Here is a 20,123-nt window from a genome sequence, read left to right on the forward strand (position 1 = left end):
ACATTTTCTTTTGTAAACTTGTGCAACGCAACCTCGTGTAACATTTCTTTTGTAAACTTGTGCGACGCATCTCTCCACGTAACATTCGTAAACTTGTATAACGCAACCTCGTGTAACATTCCTTTTGTAAACTTGTGCTACGGTAATTCAGTAACTCTCAGACTCAGTTGCGTGTAATTGTGTAATTTGTATCTTGTAACGTCACCTATTGTACGACGTGGCGTGTAACCAACAACGTTACACCAGAGCCACTGTCGACTGAATAAATGACGCACGTCATTTATTACCTCACTTCAGCGTACGCTTCTTTAAACCTGCTATTCCCAACCACCGCCGAGTAGGGAATTCCTCAAACCCACGCAACACCGCCGACGGTCCTAGTGGGCCACGCAGGGCAATCGACCCCACGACCCAACTACCGACTAGCACCAGAGCTAGTCTGGCGCCCACCCGGACTCATTACATTTGCAACAGCCACTCCCGCTAGGAACCGCACCGGGACTCGAGCCCGAGACCCCGGACGACGGCACACTTGTAAAGTACTGAAGACAGCACTCGCAAATCCATTTCTTTTGAGTAGACTTTGCCAGTTGTGAACATAATAATCTGGACAGATTCTTAATTGTTATAAAGTATAGGTGCTCTGTCGCTTCACTAAAACGAATCGCTAAAATATTTACATGCCTCACTCTTCGCTCAGAGGATACACGAAGAGGCTAGATAGAGGATTCAGATTTGCCACTAAAACATTCATCAACAATATTCCCCTTACTGTCTACGCAAGTATAAACGTTAATGGAAATATTATTATTTCTCTCGAATGTATTGATCTGATGGAGAGTGGACGGGAAAGTCAAACCAGACGTATTGAAAACCACAAGTGGATCCGGATACGAATTGGCTCGGCTAATATTACCTTCCGCAGTCGTCACACCAGCCATAACGGCATAAGAAAGCAATGCTGCTCGGGACAATCAATATTTACACAAGCTTTCTTATTGGACAAAAAGTCGGCAATTTTGTGTGCAGCGCGCCAACTGCGAAAGCTCTATAGCTTGAGACATGTACATCCATGTTTATCAATCGCTGTAGAGCCCACGCACTGCCACGAGCAGCAAAATCGCTAATGTTCCTATTGATTTCCGGAATGAATACTGAATCATAGATTTCCCCTACTTCATCAGAGAGCAGTACCATGGCTGAGTGGGTTGTAAAATGAAATGTTTCACTATCGCCTCCCTCCACAGTTTCTTTAACAAATGAAGCCGAGAGTGAAATGCAGACTTGAAAGGGGCGGACCAAGGTGAAAGTTAAAGCCAGAAAGGGAACCCTACATCTCTGTAATAACCGGTCCAAATCGGGATCAATATACTCAATATCATTACCGATCCAAAAGTCCACTATCCGGTTAGCAAAAGCAGTGTCCAAGATAACACTCTGCAGGGGAGGCAAGTCGCCAGCTTCATGTGGCTCCACCCCAGATGCCCGCGCGCTATCGCGAGTGTCCGACGTGGAAGCCTCACTACTACGGGGTCGCTTGGCCTCGGGGGGAGTAGACATGGTGAGCAGGGAAGAGACGGGAAGTTACGTTCAGCAATACAAATAACTATCTGGAAAATAAAAAATTACATCATTTCGTGTAAACAGTAAAGGAAACTGTCTTGTGTATACTGGAAGAAGCCTAAGCTACATGAACATGTTACTCCGCGTGCACCGTAAGCATGACTGAGCGCAGAGCTGTTTCCCCCTCCACCCTTCGCATCGCGTCATCATGACAACAGGTCCTGCCCCGCCCGCAGTCAGGGAGGTGAGACGACCATTAACTTTCCGTGTAGAGACCTCTCTGTGAGACGTGATAAATAGAAATGTGTAATAGAAGTTACATTAACATGTAAAAGATATTGTGTAATAGAAGTTACGTTGGCATGTAATAGAAGTTATGTGGGTGTGTAATAGAAGGTACGCTAACATGTAAAAGATAGATGTAATAGAAGTTATGTTGACATGTAAAACAATTACATTGAATCAAGCGTGCTGCAGTAGAGACTTACCTCTCTCGTAGCATGCGCGGACATCAAATGCATGCATTCACCACCCGCCGATGGTATTTAAGCAACTCTATATGGGTCAGTCCAGTTTGGTCACACTTTCACCACACATCCGTAAACATGTACGTCACTTAGAAGTTTTGTCTTAAGAACCATCTAGCCATCAATTATGTGTGAACACATTAGTTCCTAAAACTTGGAAAACATATGCGGTTTTCAGGGTAAAGTAGAAAGAAAAGATTCGAGACAATAGTTTTTTAATAGTCAATGGTATCCCAAACAATATTACACAATATTACATATAAACACTTTAACATGTGTGCCAGAAATTAGGCATTTCGTCACTTTTTTTAAAATTTTTCTATAATTTTAAAATTTTTTGGGATTTCTTATTTTTTTAATTTATCTGGTTGTTAAGGGGGTAATTACCTTTTTGTTAGGCCGGTGTATGCCACGTATTTAAACTTTGTGCCAGTGGACCGAAGCCCCTTCCCAGGAGGCCAATCTGATATGTTGCTGTCTAATGTGGACATGGTCAGCCCGGTTGAAATTTCTCTCGCCTGCAGTCACGTCCCAAGTTTGTAATATTATTTCTCTTCATGACCAAATTCACATAGAGCAGCTTCTGACCTGCGAGCTGTTTCTTCTTAGAAGGCTGCTGAGAATAGCATGTCTCGTCACGAAGCAGTCTCCAGTGGACCGACATTCTCAAGCTAGTGGCGTTTTCTGTCCCCCCCTTCCTCTCTCTCCACCTCACATTAGTTCTGAGAAATCAAGCTAGGAGCAGTGACCTGACGGGACGATGGCCTAATTCAAGGACCTTCTCCCTGGTCCGACAGAGACGTCCCCGACATCTAGCGGAGGAAAAAGTAACCGCGGGCTTGGTCACCAGCGTGCAGAGCTCACCCTCATGACACCTGGTGGCAAGTCAGCTCACCGCCTCAGTTAGTTCCCCTTTACGCCGATAAAGAGCAGTGCCGCGGCGCCCTTAAGCCCTATGCTTCCTTCTCGCGGCCTGTTGAAGTCGATTCTTTGTAGCTTCCTGTTACCACCGGTAGAGAGTGTGCATGTCGTGTTGTTGTTACGCCCGCCTCCGCATGTTTTCGGCCCTGAGCCGAACAGTCCCCCCTTTTTTCTTAGGGCTGAGCGCCCGATTTAATTAGAAGCTTTGACCGCCATCGCCGGGCACTTAGTTCTCCGACCTCGGCTACTGACCACGTCTTCTCGGCGTCCTCTGTGCTAAGAGGCTTTTCGCGGCAACGGCGAATTCGTGTGCACAAGAATGTAGTCAGTTTCTTAAGGGATGTGATCCCATTTGTACAGTAGCCAGGCAGAGGTAGTTTTTAGAAAAAGTCATGCGTAGTTAAATGTTTCGATTTATATTTAATTCTTTAAATCTGGTTTCCTTCGCGCATCCGCGAATTCTCAGTACCCGCCATGCTGATGTCGGCGCAAGACACCTCGCGAGCCCTGTTTCCACACCCTGTTTGGTGAGTAATCTTTTTTTTTATTCCTCCCAAAATACCCATAGTTGGCTTTTCGCGCCAACTGTGTATGTCTGTCTGGACGAAGGTCTAATTCGTTTTGAATTTGGGCTGTGTTTCAGACAGGGTCAAAGTTTTTGGGGAGAGAAATTGCTCCCTGCATGATCTTCGAGCCCTGCTGCTGATTTCCCCCTTTAGAAGAGTTTTCCTCTCGGTCCGACATCACCCTGGGAAGACCCGGTTGATATAAGCTATATATATATTCCACTTGCATCGAATCAACTAAATTCATTAACAAGATACCAGCGAGCAGGGCTTTAAGAACGTAATCCCAGGAACATGTAAAATCAAGGAAACTCATGTATATGTAATCGTTGGGAGAATCAAATTTTGGTGCAATTTTGAAATTTTTGTTTATGTAATCATTTATTTGTTAAGGTGTAATATGTATTGTTTTAAATAATCCCGGGGCACCCCCTTAACTTTGTTACTTACTAAGATCTTTATTGTCATGTTGAAATAATGCGAAAACAAAATCTCTTAATAATAAACCAGGAAAACTTATAGACCAAGCTACCGATGTAATGTATTTATTTATCAAAGACCTTCTTCATTTTATCGATCCATGAACTCCCCAAGTTACTAGTGTGCAGGGAGTGTAAATTTTGTCTTGTGCACCGCCTTGTGCCCCCTCTGGCAATTAACTTTAATTTTATTTGTATTTTGCTTAGCAGTTTCCAAGGACTTTTTATTAAAATAAAATAATTTAGTTTGAGGCACGAGGGGCGTAACACATGAAAACAATATTAAACTGTAAAAGTAATAAACCACAAAAGTATTACATAATATAATCAAGTTACTAAGAACAAATAACTTGACGAAAAAAACATTCACCGTAAGAGTATATAATTTAACGTGAAAACACATTACATATATATTTTCTTTATAAGGTCTGTAAGCAATTTACGCAGTGCAGTTCTGGCAATGTCTAACATTATTTCGCCCAATGGCTGGCAGCAGTCATGGCTCACCGCTGGACCTAGGTGACCCTCATCAAGGCCCCGTGCTCTGTGGGAGGAAGGGCGGCGTCGGCATCTCTGCTCTACGGGCGGCGGCGGCATTGATGTAGGGCTCAAATGGTGGGAAGTCTGGCTGCAGGCAGGCAATGACAGCTGCGTAGATGGTAGGTCGAAGATGTGTGCGTAGATCTCTTTTCTTGTGGGTAGAGCTGTATCATTGCATAGCATACTAACGCAGCACTCTCTGAAGCCAGGGCAAGGAATCACTTCTAGAGGCAGGTCTTCCGTTCTTGGGTATGTATGTGTTTCGAGTGGACGGTAGAGTCACATTCTTCTGTAACATGTCTCAACGCACCCTGACTCTACTCGCTGTACTCAACACTGCCTACGCCTGGAGTTACACCTGGATATGTGTTCTGGGGATTAAAGCTAGCCATCTTCACACCGTCACTGTTTCTGCACGACTGTTCACGCACGAATCTGTGTGTCTATTTAAAACAATATTTACCAGATGGATAATTAAATGTATTATACAATCGCAACACTCTGAACAGTTCATTATCTCGTAGCAGGATTCATATGGGGAGTGTAACGAAAAGGTGTCGTGTTGATACATGACCTGTTACTTGTGTATTTATATATGAAGGCACTGAGAACTTGTTTAATTGTAATATGTAGGCTCGCGCCACTGAACACAAATGATAACTACAAGGCGTGTTATGTTCTTGTATCCATTAATTACAGGTCATAGCGATAATGTGATGATCCGGTACACGATTCGACATAACCGGATTCTTCAGCAGGTATTCTGGATGTTTTGAGATCGTGACACATACATGGGAAGCATGCATGAGGATGGCTCAAATGGACAATACATTCTTTATCCTCACACTGAAACACACTTACACGTCGTACAGTATTATATGGCCGTTTTGACTCCCACCTCAATCGGAAATGCGTGTTGTCCCTGCAATACTCAAGTTATGTGAAGCCCGTGATAATGTTTAGATTGTTTGTAACAAAGAAGCATACTCTGTATTCTATACAGTGCAAACCCGCATGGGTAAGCATGTATTTTTTCAGTAGGGTCAAACGAAGTTTGTGCTTGTCTTTCACAAGGTGACGGGTCTGGCAGCAGATACCACAGTGGGTAGAATACAGGATCATCGTGTATGTCTATAGCATCCGGCACATAGTCTTCATCCCAGCGCCCAACATCACTTCTTGCTGCAACCGCTTCGCTCAGAGTCCGGTATGGTTTGCGGTTAAGTAGCATTTATGCAAGGGGGTTGAAGCAGTTGAGTCTACACTGTAGGAAATTGCACGATGTTTACCATCTATGATTACCATATATGGTGAATAAATCCGCCGCACCGCTCTACCCAACAGACGATAGTCTCTGGCTTTGTGATGCGTGTCAGTTCGTACATTACGGAGGAATAATCTGGAACTGCGCTTATAGTTTCCATGGCGTTTCTTCTAGCGTTGTGGGGAATGTAGTATCTGGCCGTATATGGTGTACGATACAGTCTGACAGCTTGCAAGGCGTCTCGAGGATGTCTGGGTTCTCCTCATCGCAGTCACTCACCCAAAATCAAAATTGCATATGTGCAGCTGAAACCGACCGTCTGGGCTGACATAGTGCACGCGGCGGAAGCCTGGCGTTACCTCCAGGTAATATGCTGTTGGGTCGAACGTCATCGGTTTGGCTAGTGACGTTCCCCATCGGTGTAGATCGCCTGTTGACTGGTTGGCTCTGGACCACTGAGGTGTATTTATACCAGCATCTCGACGTCTCCTGTTATTGTTATTACTCCCTCGCCGCTTGGTGCAAACTTGGAGCATAGCCGAGACATCGGTTCTGCACATATACCACTTCCTCCTCTAATTATAACAGCATCTCAACCTCCTCTGGCATTTCCACTTTATCGTTGTTCCCAGCAATGTTTTCAAACATCCAGGCTCTGAGCTATGCTGCGTTGTGACGAGATGATACCGGTCTTGTACCTCTGCGGTTATTACTGTATGATTTATCTAATATTTTAAATGATGGGCAGCCATATTCGCTTTGAACATTCACTATGCGCACATGTTTGCGACAATGTTTAGCTAGCCAATGTTTCTGTTCACTCCCGGAGACCATTATAGTCCTGCTAAGTGCGCCGCCAATATGGTGGGCAGGCTTGTGTATGGAAATATTTCTTCTTCCCATTTCAGATTGTGGAAGTTGTTAGTGAGCCATGTATTTGTTCATTGATGCTTTCTAATTAAGTGTTCCCACACAAATGGTGGTTGAAACGAGCGCGTAATCACACTCACCTCCGAGTCTGCAATACTAACTTCCTTAACGATAAACCCATGCTGCGAGAATAAGCCTTGAAGGTTTAAACACTTTGCCATGGCAGCTGAGATGCAACTGAGCCTACAATGTGTTTAGCTCAATATTTTAATAATTTGATACCTAGGGTTGTACAATACTAATCTATCGTGCAGAATTATGGCATATGCTTGTGTTAGCGGCAGTATGTTGTTTGCTGCAGTAATGTCTATTTTACAATCTATCACGGTTGAGGTTAGTTTTTCATTTTGACGTGACACGTCAAATACAAAGAGAGGGGCTTTATCTTTAAATCCCTCTGAGTCAAGTAGAGGTGTATTTAGTCTACTGTAGTAGCTCGCTTGGAAGTCTGAGAACATATTATGTGCAAGTAGGTAGTAGCCATTTGTAAAGTTTATTGCTAGGTCCGAATATGGATACGCCTCGGAATTAAGATAGACCTTAAAATTTTGTATATTACAATGAACTAATTTAGATTTGTTTGCGGCTAGAACATTGTACCTGCCAGTTTGAAATGCCACTATTATATAACGAGGACGTTCGCTAGAGAAGCTAGATTTTACAGCCCAACTGACACTCTGTGATGGTGGTAAACTTGGGTAAACTTCTACTCCCCACGATCTGAAAGCAATGTCTATATCGCGACCTTTTTCAACCATTGTCAACAGTCGCGTACGCTGGGCGGGGCTTACCATTACATGAGGAACAAGCCAGTCCATAGATTGCAAACTTAGTGTCACTTGTTGTGACTGGTCGCTTGTGTCCATTATAGTGTTAATATAACTATTTGCTGTGATTATAACAAGTGTTTGTTTACAATTTATTAATATTTGTTTATAGTCTTCTACAAAGCCTAGCAACTGATTCAATGGAACGCATATTTCAAACTCGCCTTGCGCTGAAAGTGGTAATCTGTAATCGCCGTCCGGACACCATCCTGCCATCTTACAGCTTTTTCATCACGTGTGCACAATAAATAGTTTTTCACTGTTGTCGCAATTCCAGCCTCGCGTACCTCGTCGATTGTCACGCCATTAAGTTCGAATGATATTCGGTTTATCATATGTAATATACCATTGTTCACGATTTTTGCATTGTCAGGTTTTTGTCCATTTGGTTTCGTGAATGCACCGCGAATTCGACGAAACGTTTAGCTATGTGTGTATACATGTCAGAGTTTTGTATTGCTATAACTATCTCGGAACTTGGCTCGTATGTTCCTGCAATGTATGGTTTGTACCTACGTATACATTTTACAATTTTGAGACTGCATCGTCAAACTGCGGGGACTGTTGAACATCGAGTACCTATACTATATTCCATTTGGAAATACTTTGAAACCTAATTTTTCTAGGAACCTCACATTGACAGGTGTTAACCACTTGATGTTTGCTTTCGTACTGACTCTATGCTTGCTCACGCCCGACCCTTTATTCAAACCAAAGTATCTTACCCCCATAATTTTTTCAAATGTAAGCATAATGTAATCACCTCATTTCTAAAGTTTATTAATTTACCATTTGGTATACCACTCTAATAACCAACTCTCGTATTTGTTGCACGGTAACTGGACTGTAAATGAGTGTTTGAGGCGTATCACTGAGCTTATATCCTGGAGGAACGTTCGGGGAAAATTCGTGTATCATACTGTTTGGTTTTCCATTAAGGAAGCTGTGGCCAATTGTTTTATTATTTGTTGAATCACTATAATTATACTTCCACAATAACAACTAACTGGCTATTATTATCACTGCTTTATTCTTTATTATCACTTCCTGCATCGTTACATGTTATCCACTCCAACTCGTCTACCTTATATCACTGCTGCCAACACTCACTCTATTAAAGTCCCAAGTCTTTATAATACACCAATAATATTCGCCGTGATTCTAATCACATTTACCGCCAATACGTTTCAGTGGCGGATCCAAGGGGGGCACCAGGGGGAAATAAATGCCCCTCGCCCCCGAAAAACCAGTTGTCTGCTACATTAATATGGCCGACAAAATTGATTGTTTCTGAAACCAATAAAATATTTTAATATAATTAGTGAATTTCTTGTAAAATCATAAAATCTGGTGGTTGGATGTTATGTGTAGTGTGAGTAGATTAAATACAAATAGTAATTTAAGACTTTTTTTTCTCTGGCTACTCTGAAATCCTAGAGTTACCCCTCCGAGGTGAACCTCTGGATCCGCCACTGTTATGTTTACAGGCTGGGTCGTCTCGTGAACTTTATTCGCCTCGTAGATTTCCGGTTCACGACCAAGCATTGGAGCCAGGGAGCAGTCGCCAGTGAAGTCGATATGTGCATTGCTTTGAAATATGCACTGTAAAGTGTTTGGATTACCTTTCAACGAACACATTATGTCTGCAGTTAGGTGTTGTTTAATATACATTTCAATGTCTAAGACTTCGTAGTAACCTATAGGTAATTTAATCTCTCGCACAATCTCTTCATTTTTCAGCTTGTACGGAGTTCGGTTTTGACTGCGAGTGATGACGGACGTTCCTGCGCTTACTCGCGGTTAAGTTGGACAACTCGTTAAATGCAGTATTAGCGGAAGACATTGATTATGATCGTATGGAGGTAGTGTCGCGCAATGATGTAAAGCGGAAAAGCATAAGTGAAACCTGTGATCTGATTGAACGAACTAACAAATCATGCAAGCGTGACGTCCGTTTAAGTAATTCTTTGGGCGAAGACATGTCCGGCGACGGACGAGGCCGGGTGGACGATCAACAACGTGGAAGTGGGTACGTACCAGGTTTGAGCGCACGTTACCCTGATACCTGTAGCGGTCCTTTCATTGTAGTAGTAGAATCCCTTGATAGTAATATTGGAAACTTGCACCCGATTGCTTTAGGTAAAAGATTGCACCCTAATCGTTACATATTGCAAATACAACAAGCAGGTCCAAAACGGCTGAAAATATACTTTAGTACGGCGACAGCTGCCAATCAATTTCTGGACTCTGATACACCAGGCAAGATGAACCTGCGAGCGAGCATCCCCATGGGTCTGACGAGGAAACAGGGTATCATATATGGTGTTCCTTTGGATGTTAGTATGGAAGAGGTCCTCGACGGATATGAAAGCGCTACCCACAAACTCCTGCATGCGGAACGCCTCACCAAGCACATCCAACGCGATGGGCAGGATCTTCGGGTACCCATCAAGCTCCTCAGTCTCACTTTTGAAGGACAAACGCTGCCTCCATATATTAGTATTTTTAAAGAAATTTACAAAGTGACCCCTAAAGTCCAGAGCGTCACCATGTGTTATCAGTGCCACCGATTTGGTCACACTGCCAAAAACTGTCGTTCCACGACTCCTCGGTGTGCTACCTGCCTTCTTGTCCATGGACAGGCCTGCCCGACAGTTGATACACCACAATGTGTTAACTGCCGGGGACCACACTCGGCTCTCAATAAAAAGCTCTGCCCCATGTGGGAACGTGAACGTGAAATCAAACGGCTAATGGCTTATCATAATCTTTCGTATGCAGATGCGACAAAGAAGTTACCACCCAGTCCATGTGTACCTATAATAGGGTTCCCTGTTCTGCAACCCCATCTCCCACATACAGTTTCCACCTACAACAGTACACCTGCAGAGGTTCCCGCACCACAGCCGACGTTTGCTCACGTGACCCAAAGCACCATGCGACGTAAGACTGTGCCAACACGGCCCGATGGCTATACCACTTGTTACAAGGCGATCCCACCCGTCATTCCGCTGGACTCCCACACAAATGGCGACATTCGCCAATATTACGCGCAGTTCCGTCCTGAAGTGCCAGACATCACTATCGGACCAGTACACAATCCATACGCAGGTGAACACAACCTTGAACAACCGCCACCTACCAATACAGGCACCGAGCACACTGTTCCTAATGAGAAAGTCCAGAATATCGTCGATATGATTGAGGGCTTGGTCAGCACTGCAAAGACCGATCATACGTTCGCCGTCAACAAGGATACCTTGATGGAGGTTCTCCTCCGCATTTTGAACCTATAATTTAATCGTCTTGTACCATCTCACTTCCTTTCAACCTTAGGATACTACAATGGAACGCTAGGTCATTGATCGCTAATCGATATCCCATGGAATTCTATCTACACCTACACAACGTTGATATTATATTGCTATGTGAAACCAGACTTACGGACAAATACACAGTCAGGATACCATGATATCACCTATACAGATCTCACAAACCTGACCGGGGTACTGCTATTTTCGTGAATAAAAATTTTAGTGTAGCGGAAATATCGATTCAATATCCACCCCGTGCTAACAATATTGATGCTGTCGCTATTCAGATCCATCACCGACACTTCGTATGGGCCATAGTGTCACTATATGTCCACCCCAACTCCTCCATTGATGCTGATACATGGGACCTTTTCTTCCGCCAATTTCCCACCCCTGTAGTGATAGGTGGGGATTTTAATAGCCACCATTCCTCTTGGGGTAATGCTTATTGTGATGCAGCAGGCCGGACGTTGCTTGAATTTCTTCATACCTCGAGCTATATGGTCATGAATGACAAACGCCACACTCGGTTAGGTTGCTACCAACAACAATCTACTGCTATAGACCTAACTCTCATTTCTACAGATCTCGCGGGGCAACTTACCTGGACTGTCTTAGAGGACAATTGGGGGAGTGATCATTTTCCCATATTGTTGACTACGCAGGTCGGCCAACCTTTACCTCCTCAACAGTCTCCAGCAACAGCCAAGTTTCGTACCCATCAAGCTGACTGGAGTAAATTCCGCGGCCTTCTGGCCGATATCGCCCCTTTTGCGGACATAGGCCCAGGAACGGTAAATGCATGTTACGACTATTTCTACACGCAAATCTTGCATGCCGCTCATCAAGCCATCCCTATAACATGCCAGACCGCTTGTCGTAAACGTAAACCCACTTGGTGGGATGATAAATGTCAGACTACAAATACTGCACGCCTTATGGCCCTTAAAACTTATAAACACTGCTCCACTCTCAGTAACTACATCGCATTACAGAAAGCGCAGGCAGTGGCGAAACGGACATGGAAGGGGGTGAAAAAGGAAAAGTGGCACGCCTTCTGCACATCATTTTCGCGGTCTACTCCCCTGCCACATTTATGGAGGAAGTTTAAACAATTTCGGTCTAGCAAAGATTTCTCTTATGTGACTCCTATCCCTGATGTCATAGTACCGGCCTTTATGCGGCATATTGCCCCGGATTATGTTCCCAATGCAGATATCCATTTCACTCCACCTACGCCGCCCCTGAATAGGTATATAGATCATACTGCCTTAATTATGCCTTTTACGCAGCAGGAACTACAAACTTGTATACGTCATACTCCTAACACGGCGCCGGGACTTGACAAAATCCCATATGTGATGATACGGAACCTCCCTGAGAACTTTATTTCATACTTATTACAACTATATAATCACATTTTCGTTCATGGTGTAACTCCGTTAGCCTGGCGGGAATTCATCGTAATTCCTATTAAGAAGCAGAATAAACCGCTGTTAGCCCCTACTTCTTACCGGCCCATTGCACTCCGCTCATGTCTTGCAAAAGTTTTTGAAAAACTATTGAAAAATCGGTTACAGTGGTGGTTGGAAAAGAATAAGCTCATCAGACCTGAGCAGTTTGGATTTCGGCCAGGTATCGGATCACACGAGGCCATTCTATCCTTATTGTCAAATATTCATGTTGCCTTCAAGCTAAAGAAAATATGTACCGCGCTTTTTGTCGACCTGGTATCCGCTTTCGATAATGTTAACTTGACTGTATTGTATGAGAAGATGTGCCATATTGGAATTCCCACTCAAATTATTAAATGTGTACACGCTCTTTTTTCTGTCCGACACTATTACCCAATCACGTCACAGACACCATCGTCTGCACGCATCGTCTATAATGGCCTTTCACAAGGCAGTACATTGAGCCCACTCCTGTTCCTTTTGTATACCCAAGACTTAGTTTATCACATTGGCCGTACATCCTATTACATTACTTATGCAGATGATATCGTGATATGGGCCTATAATACAACATATCAGGGAGCTCAGGACACGCTGTGTGACACTCTCCACAGGCTTCAGGCATGGACTGATAGCAATGGATTAGAAATATCCCCGACGAAAAGTAAGGTCGTGTTCTTTACGAGGAAATATAAACCACACAATTTTCCACCCTTCCAACTGCTGGGTCAACCCTTACCGATTGTGACAGAAATTAAATACCTAGGTGTGGTATTTGATCATCGTTTGATGGGTAAAGCCCACATTAAATATCTAACGCATAAATGTCGGAAGCGCATTGATCTGTTAGAAGCTCTAACACACCGCACGTGGGGTGCGGAGGTCAAATTATTAAAACTATTTTATGTTACCACTATTCGGTCGGTGCTCGATTATGGCTGTTGTGTTCTTTACAACCTCTCTCCCACCAGGAGTGCTGAACTGGAGAAGATACAGAACGTTAGTATGCGGATCATTTTAGGTGCCTTCCCTTCGACGCCTATCTCATGTATGCAATTCGAACTGGGACTTTTGCCACTAACCCTCCATAGAAAGTGCTTCCTGGGGAAACTTTGGATACGCTCAAGGGCATCTCATGTTGCCGGTTATATGCGGGCGGTGGACAAACTGGATTTGGATATTCCGGACGCTCTTAAACGAGCAAAGTCCCATATCGTTTCTACGCCCTGTTTAAACAAATATACTTTAACATATGATATTTCGTTTCAACCGCTGCGAACTCAGGTCATAGGTAGTAAGGAACAACCGTCATATATAACCGCTCAGGGGTTCTACGAAAGCATGGATCACGTGAATTTGAATCGAACTATATATACAGATGCTTCCAAAACAGGCACAGGGGTAGGAGCTGCCTATTACGATAGTCACACTAAAACTACTGGCTTATATAAACTGCCCCCTATAACTACCATTTACTATGCTGAGGCGTATGCGGTATATAAGGCATTGCAATATGTGCTCCGAGAAAAAATTCACCAATCTATTATTGTGACAGATTCATATAGTTTAATTCAGTCTCTCAATTCCACCCCCCTTCCTCGAGAACCTGTGGTCTGGCTTATTAAGGAACTTACACTCACCTTGTGTAGACTTAACATCAGTGTACAATTTTTCTGGATACCTAGTCATATCGGGATTCACGGGAATGAAATGGTAGACCGCCTGGCCAATTTGGCTCGATGCTGTGGTAGTACGGTTCCGGCGGTATCATATAATGTCCTACTCCCTTACCTCGACCGGCTCATTATGAAGGAGTGGGGTGCCGTATGGCGACGCTATGCCAGGGATAACACAACCGTTTACGCGTCCTTATATCGACATAGACCGGTCAGCACGGATATCGTCTTTGATAATCAGCCGCGTCACCTCGCTGTCTTATCATTTCGACTCCGATCCAATCATACTGCTGCCCCTGCCCATTTGCATAAACTCGGTATTCAAGACAATTCTGACTGCACATGTGGTGCTGTCCTGGCGGATGTTAATCATTTACTATTTGAATGTCGTTGTGTCCGTTCGCGGGATAACCTCTATGCTCAACTTAAGAGTCTTAATTTGCCTTTGCCCATGGCGTACCCTTCCTTGTTGTTTACATCTACTTGTGAGGTCTGTATCGTGCTGTCCCATTTCCTATTCGGGAATGGCATCCACATATGAGTTAATGGTAACGTCCTTGGGTCCCCTGTCCTTGGTGACCGGTGTATTATATTTAACATTTGACCTTATTCCATGGCCTTCTTTCCATTGGTCGATGGGCCTCGACCGAGAAGATAGTTAGCAATGAATAGTTCCTGCTAGGTATTCCTACTATGCCCTCCGCCTACGTGCGCTCCGCCTGGTATATATTTCATTGGATCACGCTGGTGTTGATCTCTAGAAGAGGCGGTTTTTTGCAGCGAGATATTGAAGACATCTGGTTGTGAGGGACCATAAGACGTGTTGACCACGTGAGAGTATAGTTCTGGTTGTGGGCGAAAGCCGTTAACCAACAAAAAAAAAAAAAAAAAAAAATTCAGCTTGTACCTAAATATCTGGTTGCTTACGTCCACGTTCGCGATAGAATTGCATATGGTAAAATCTAAAAGAGCGAGCTACCATAACCCATCACTTACATCGATCGGAGGGAAGTGTGTTGAACACAGTTCCGACATGCTTCCACTTAATATTAGTGTGATGGACATGTTCAGAGTAGAGTTCAGGATAGGTTTTGGAGCACTATGGAGATTCGACTGCGCTTACTTCGCTATGGTTAGTGTTTCTTATATACTGAGATGAAAAATATTTATGCATAAATGACCACAGTTGAATGAATTTAACTTTTGCTGTCCATCGTAATTATATGTTATTTTGCAGCCACTTAGGTATCGCTCTATTTCTAAAGGAGGTGGCAGGTCTCCAAAACTATCGTAATACTGAACCGTACGACCGGCCTTGGCATACACTACCCAGTGTGTTCCGGCTCCCTTACTCGTATCTAAATTAATAATACTGCTCTCGTTGTGGTATGGTTTTGTGAGTAGTTTATCCGTCATAAACACATTTCTAAAATGTGGAATTTTTAATTTCCTAATTGCTGTCTTTAGGTCTGTGGTGGTAAGGGGTCACTTTGGCAAATTACTCAATATCTTCCTTTCCTTTTCCCGCCCCTCTTCCTTCTTCTCCGCTTGATCCCTCCCTCTAACTTGGGGTAGGGACGCAGGTATAGACCCGAACTGTTTTTTGCAAGTGACCACATTTTACTATTGTGCTGTGCATTCTGGCTTAATGTTCTAGCCTAGTGTTTAGCCGTGTTCACGGTCTTGGCCATACCCGCCGCTCCGCCTATTTAACTGCCTAGCGCTGCCAGCGCTGGGAAGATGAAAGGTAATAGGCCACCTATTTTCGTGCGGTTTTTCTTTGTTGAGACGCCGCCGCCGCCAATCTTACGTTTTACTCTCATTATTTTATTGACGCCCCATGCTGCGGCTTTTTCCCCGAATTTTGCTGTGGGATTCTTTGCTATTTGTGCGGCTTGGTTTGCTAATATACCGTCGGCTATGTGTCTGTCACTTAGGTTATCGCTTTTAGAATAGCTAATATCGTGGAGACGACACTCCTCGTCAAGGGAGTTGACACCTGTATCACCACGTGCTAGCCTCTTGGCAAGTTTCATTCCTGGACCACAGAAGTTATATCCTGGCAGATGTAACTCTACTGGAAGTTTGTTAATAACAGAGTTTATTATTCCTCCACCTCTTTGTACCTTCTTTCGTGTACACCACATATCACTATACTGATTCAATTTGGTATAAGTATGCCGTTTTTATAGTTTTCTGTTTAGTTGTGTAATGGAAGTAGTGCCACAGCACGAGTCGCTGCTTGTGTGTATTACACAGGTTGATGAGGCCAATGCTCGCGAATCGCGGCATGGGTCTTTATTACCTTCTACAGTAAGATATTTGATTGTCGGCCCATCCAAATGTGGAAAAACGTGTGACCTACTTAGTTTACCGCACAGTCGTCAAGAGACGTCACACGAGTGTTGGAATTACCGTTGAATATCACCGGCATTAATCCACGTCTTTGCCGACACAGGAAAACCCTTCCACGACACTAGGAAATGTCTGCCACACTTTCTGTGAATTTTATTCACTAAATTAGTGTCAGGGTACGCAGTTACTTGAATCTCAGGATCATAACAGCGGCCTTTAATTTTATTACCATCCCAATCACTCAAATGAAACACACATGGAAAACTATGCGTAACTCTGACTACTCTGAAAACCTCATGTGACCACCTCGGTTTTAAACCTTTCTGAAAAATCGTCTTGTGTTTTGAAATGTGTATGTAGGAACCCACGTGAGTCTTTGGCCGCCTAGGATCCACTTTCTTAACATATCTGTAAACGGTTTGTAGCAAAGAGTTATCCCTCACATCATTCGGAGCCATGCCAATAGTGCGGTGGAATCTATTATTGTAGACACGAAGTATTGTCGGTAAAAGTGTAAGCCACTTATAGCTTTCTTGTGCAATAACTCACGGTAAAGCATATCCTTTAATGTTCTATTAAAATGTTCTACAACATATGCCTTGACCTTACTATAACTGGAGTAATGATTAATTGCATACTTATGCATTAAGGTTTGAAAAGGTCTATTGTAAAATTACGCTCAAGCGTCGCTTTGAATATTCTTAAAATGTCCTGCCTCTTTAAAAATATGTTCCATGTCCGCGGTGACTAACATTCCTGTCTTTCGTTTAACTGTAACCGCATAACCACGTTTGCTATATACCGTGAGGTATCCGGTGCGTGAGCAGACTCCCAGCCCAGAGACTTTCCTACACGTCATTTGAATAACGCTTATTTTAAAATTATATTTAATGCATATATGCTTATTTTACTGGAAGAGAGCCAGTGCTATTTGTTCTTACTATATGGGCAAGCTTCCAGCTCAGATACTTTCCTACACGGTGTTTGTAAATTGCTTATTTAAATATAACATTAATACATATATGTTTATTTTACTGGAAGAGAGCCAGTACTATTTGTTCTTACTATATGGGCAAGCTACCAGCTCAGAAAGAATCTTTCCTACACAACATTTTGTAAAATGCTTATTTAAATATTATATGTAATGCAAATATGCTTATTTTACTTGTAGTGCAAGGGAAATTAATAGTCTTTGAACTTTAACTATTTTTTAATTAACACAATAAAGATATTGTTAGGCTTTTTTTATATATATGATGTGGGTAATTATAATTGCGCATTGTGTGCGTGGAGTCTCAGCGGACAACACCTGGATGATGCTCTCCTCTGTGACATTAAAGATAGCGGCGTGAGTATGTGGCGCTCCCTGGGAGCTGTATTTAGACATAGCAGTATGGTGGCATTTTTTAAGCATACTCGGGGTGGGGGTTTCATAAAAATAAACATAGCTGTATGACATTGTTTGTTTTAAGCATACTTTATCTTTTGAGATTTAGACATAGCAGTATGGCAGCATTTGTTTTAAGCATACTCAGGGTGGGGGTTTAGACATAGCTAATATGATTTCATTTGTTTTAAGCATACTTTATCTTTTGAGATTTAAACATAGCAGTATATCAGCATTTGTTTAAGCATACTCGGGGTGGGTTTTATTAGACATAGCTATTATGATGGCATTTGTTTTAAGCATTCTTTATCTTTTGAGAACATAAGCATATATTCCTTATTTATTTCTCTACTCCTCGACTTGTCTCGTGGTCTGGTTGGTAAGATGTCTGCTTTCTAACCTCAATGTTCTTGCGTCCTCCGGATCAAACGCCAGCCGCCAAGCTTTTTATTGTACACAACTCCTGCCTTCGAAGCGACGGTGGCGCACTCTAGCAACCAAAACTAGAACTAAGGTTGACGTATGTCAACAACAATGGCGGCCTCCAGCAGATGGTGTTTGGTTGTCACGGTTACGTAAACAATGTTTACACTTTCCCAGGCCGACAAGATGGTGGCCCCCAGCAGACGGCATCTCCTTGAGGCCGCCATCTTTGCATATGCAATGTTTACATTTGTCCCAGAACCGGCTTACTCCTCCTACTGTGGTAGATATAAATATGTAGCTTTATGTATGATATAAGGTTGGACATATGATGAAATGTTATGACACAAATGTGTAGATATTTATGTCAATCATTGGCGAAGTCCGTTCTTTTTCTTCCTGGTTACCCACAAAAACTTTAAAGGTGAGTCTAGATCTTAAGTTTTTTCGGGGCGTGAAAATAAAAATGTCAAATTTTAGAATTTTTCTACCGGTTAAAGGCCGAGAGCAATGATCTGGCCAAATTTCCAGTCTCATTTCTTATCTGTAAGTGGTTTAGAATTTGTATAGAATAGTGACATGTGAGTAATATGTAAGTTAGTAAGTAGAATGTGGAGTTGTACATGTTAGATTATATATATATATATATTTTTTTGCTTTTTGCAGGATACTGGAGTTGCAAAAAAACCTTTATTTCGAAGGCTTGACAGAGAAGTATTGGAATTCAACCAAGAAACGATCTTGTTCCAATAATAATCAAAGTGAAGGAATCACTCTTGAATCACTTGGTGAGCTATACATTTTCCTGTAGCATTATACCCATGGATTTTGGTGGAACTGCCATAACATAAGAATTATTTTAATGCATCACTGGATTACTGACATTTTTTATGAGTCTGTTATTACAATGACCGTATCATTACCTATATATATATTTAGTGCCAATTGTTATAATTTTAAATAGCAGCTTGACATTTTTGTTATGTAACATTGGTTTTTATATTTGAGACTGTATATCAGTTAATGTTAAAATTTCCTGTTACAGGTGGCATATTCATCGCTATGGTGTTTGGACTAGTGCTTGCAATGATTACACTAAGTGGGGAGATCTTCTATTATCAAAAAAGACACAACAGTGAAGTAACAACACTCAAAACAAACTTCCGTGACAATTCAACAAGTAAAAATGACATTCTAAAAATGGAATTTCCGACCAAAACAATTCACGGCAACCAACAAGCATTCCACATTTCAGTGTTTCCTAAGAATCATTTTTACTGAGGTTACCTATCAGCAGCAGTTGCTGTGTGACGTAGGGTTGCTACTCCCTTTTCTTTCTCACCTATTTAACAAAATTATTTGTTATTTTAACAGCTCCAGTTTAATTATGTTAATACCTTATTTGGTTATTTAATTTATATAAGTTCAATTTATATAATCAATATACCCGTGGTCTACTGGTATACTACAAGTCAAAATATTGTCTGTATTTAAAATTATTTTTTTTATTAGGTACCTAAAAATTATAGAAATAAAAAACACACAAGTTCAAGTTTTACACATTTATTTATAAAAATTACACAAATACATATTAGGTTAAGGAATCAAGCATTTTCACAAAGTCCTTAATGCCGCATGAACTGCCTCGTCGACTCCGGTTCCATCTGGTGCGTCGACACTGGTTCCAACTGCCTCGTCTACTCCCGGTTCCAACTGGTTCGCAGGTCACGGGATCAGGAACACAGGTTTCCAGCTGGTCATATTCTGCGATGTCGACAACTCCGACAAGACATGGTCGATGACATCTGTGAGCACGTCTGCGCTTGGGCTTTGGCTCAGTGCTAGTTGGAACAGATTCACTGCCTGAACTTCGATGACGAGACGCACATCGTTTGGA

General features: G+C 42.5%; 1 protein-coding gene across 1 annotated transcript in view; it reads left to right on the top strand.

The window, feature by feature from the left end:
* Window positions 1-19,778, top strand: part of LOC134527953 (ionotropic receptor 25a-like) — a 69,923-nt gene extending 50,145 nt beyond the window's left edge. Inside the window, exons 9-10 of the mRNA XM_063361046.1 lie at window positions 18,893-19,014; window positions 19,272-19,778. Coding sequence (XP_063217116.1) covers window positions 18,893-19,014; window positions 19,272-19,507 — 358 coding nt within the window. The 3' untranslated portion in view covers window positions 19,508-19,778. The remainder of the gene's footprint in view (window positions 1-18,892; window positions 19,015-19,271) is intronic.
* The last annotated feature ends 345 nt before the right edge of the window (window positions 19,779-20,123 follow it).

This window comes from Bacillus rossius, chromosome 1, assembly GCF_032445375.1.
Source record: "Bacillus rossius redtenbacheri isolate Brsri chromosome 1, Brsri_v3, whole genome shotgun sequence".
NCBI classification, from domain to species: Eukaryota; Metazoa; Arthropoda; class Insecta; order Phasmatodea; family Bacillidae; genus Bacillus; species Bacillus rossius.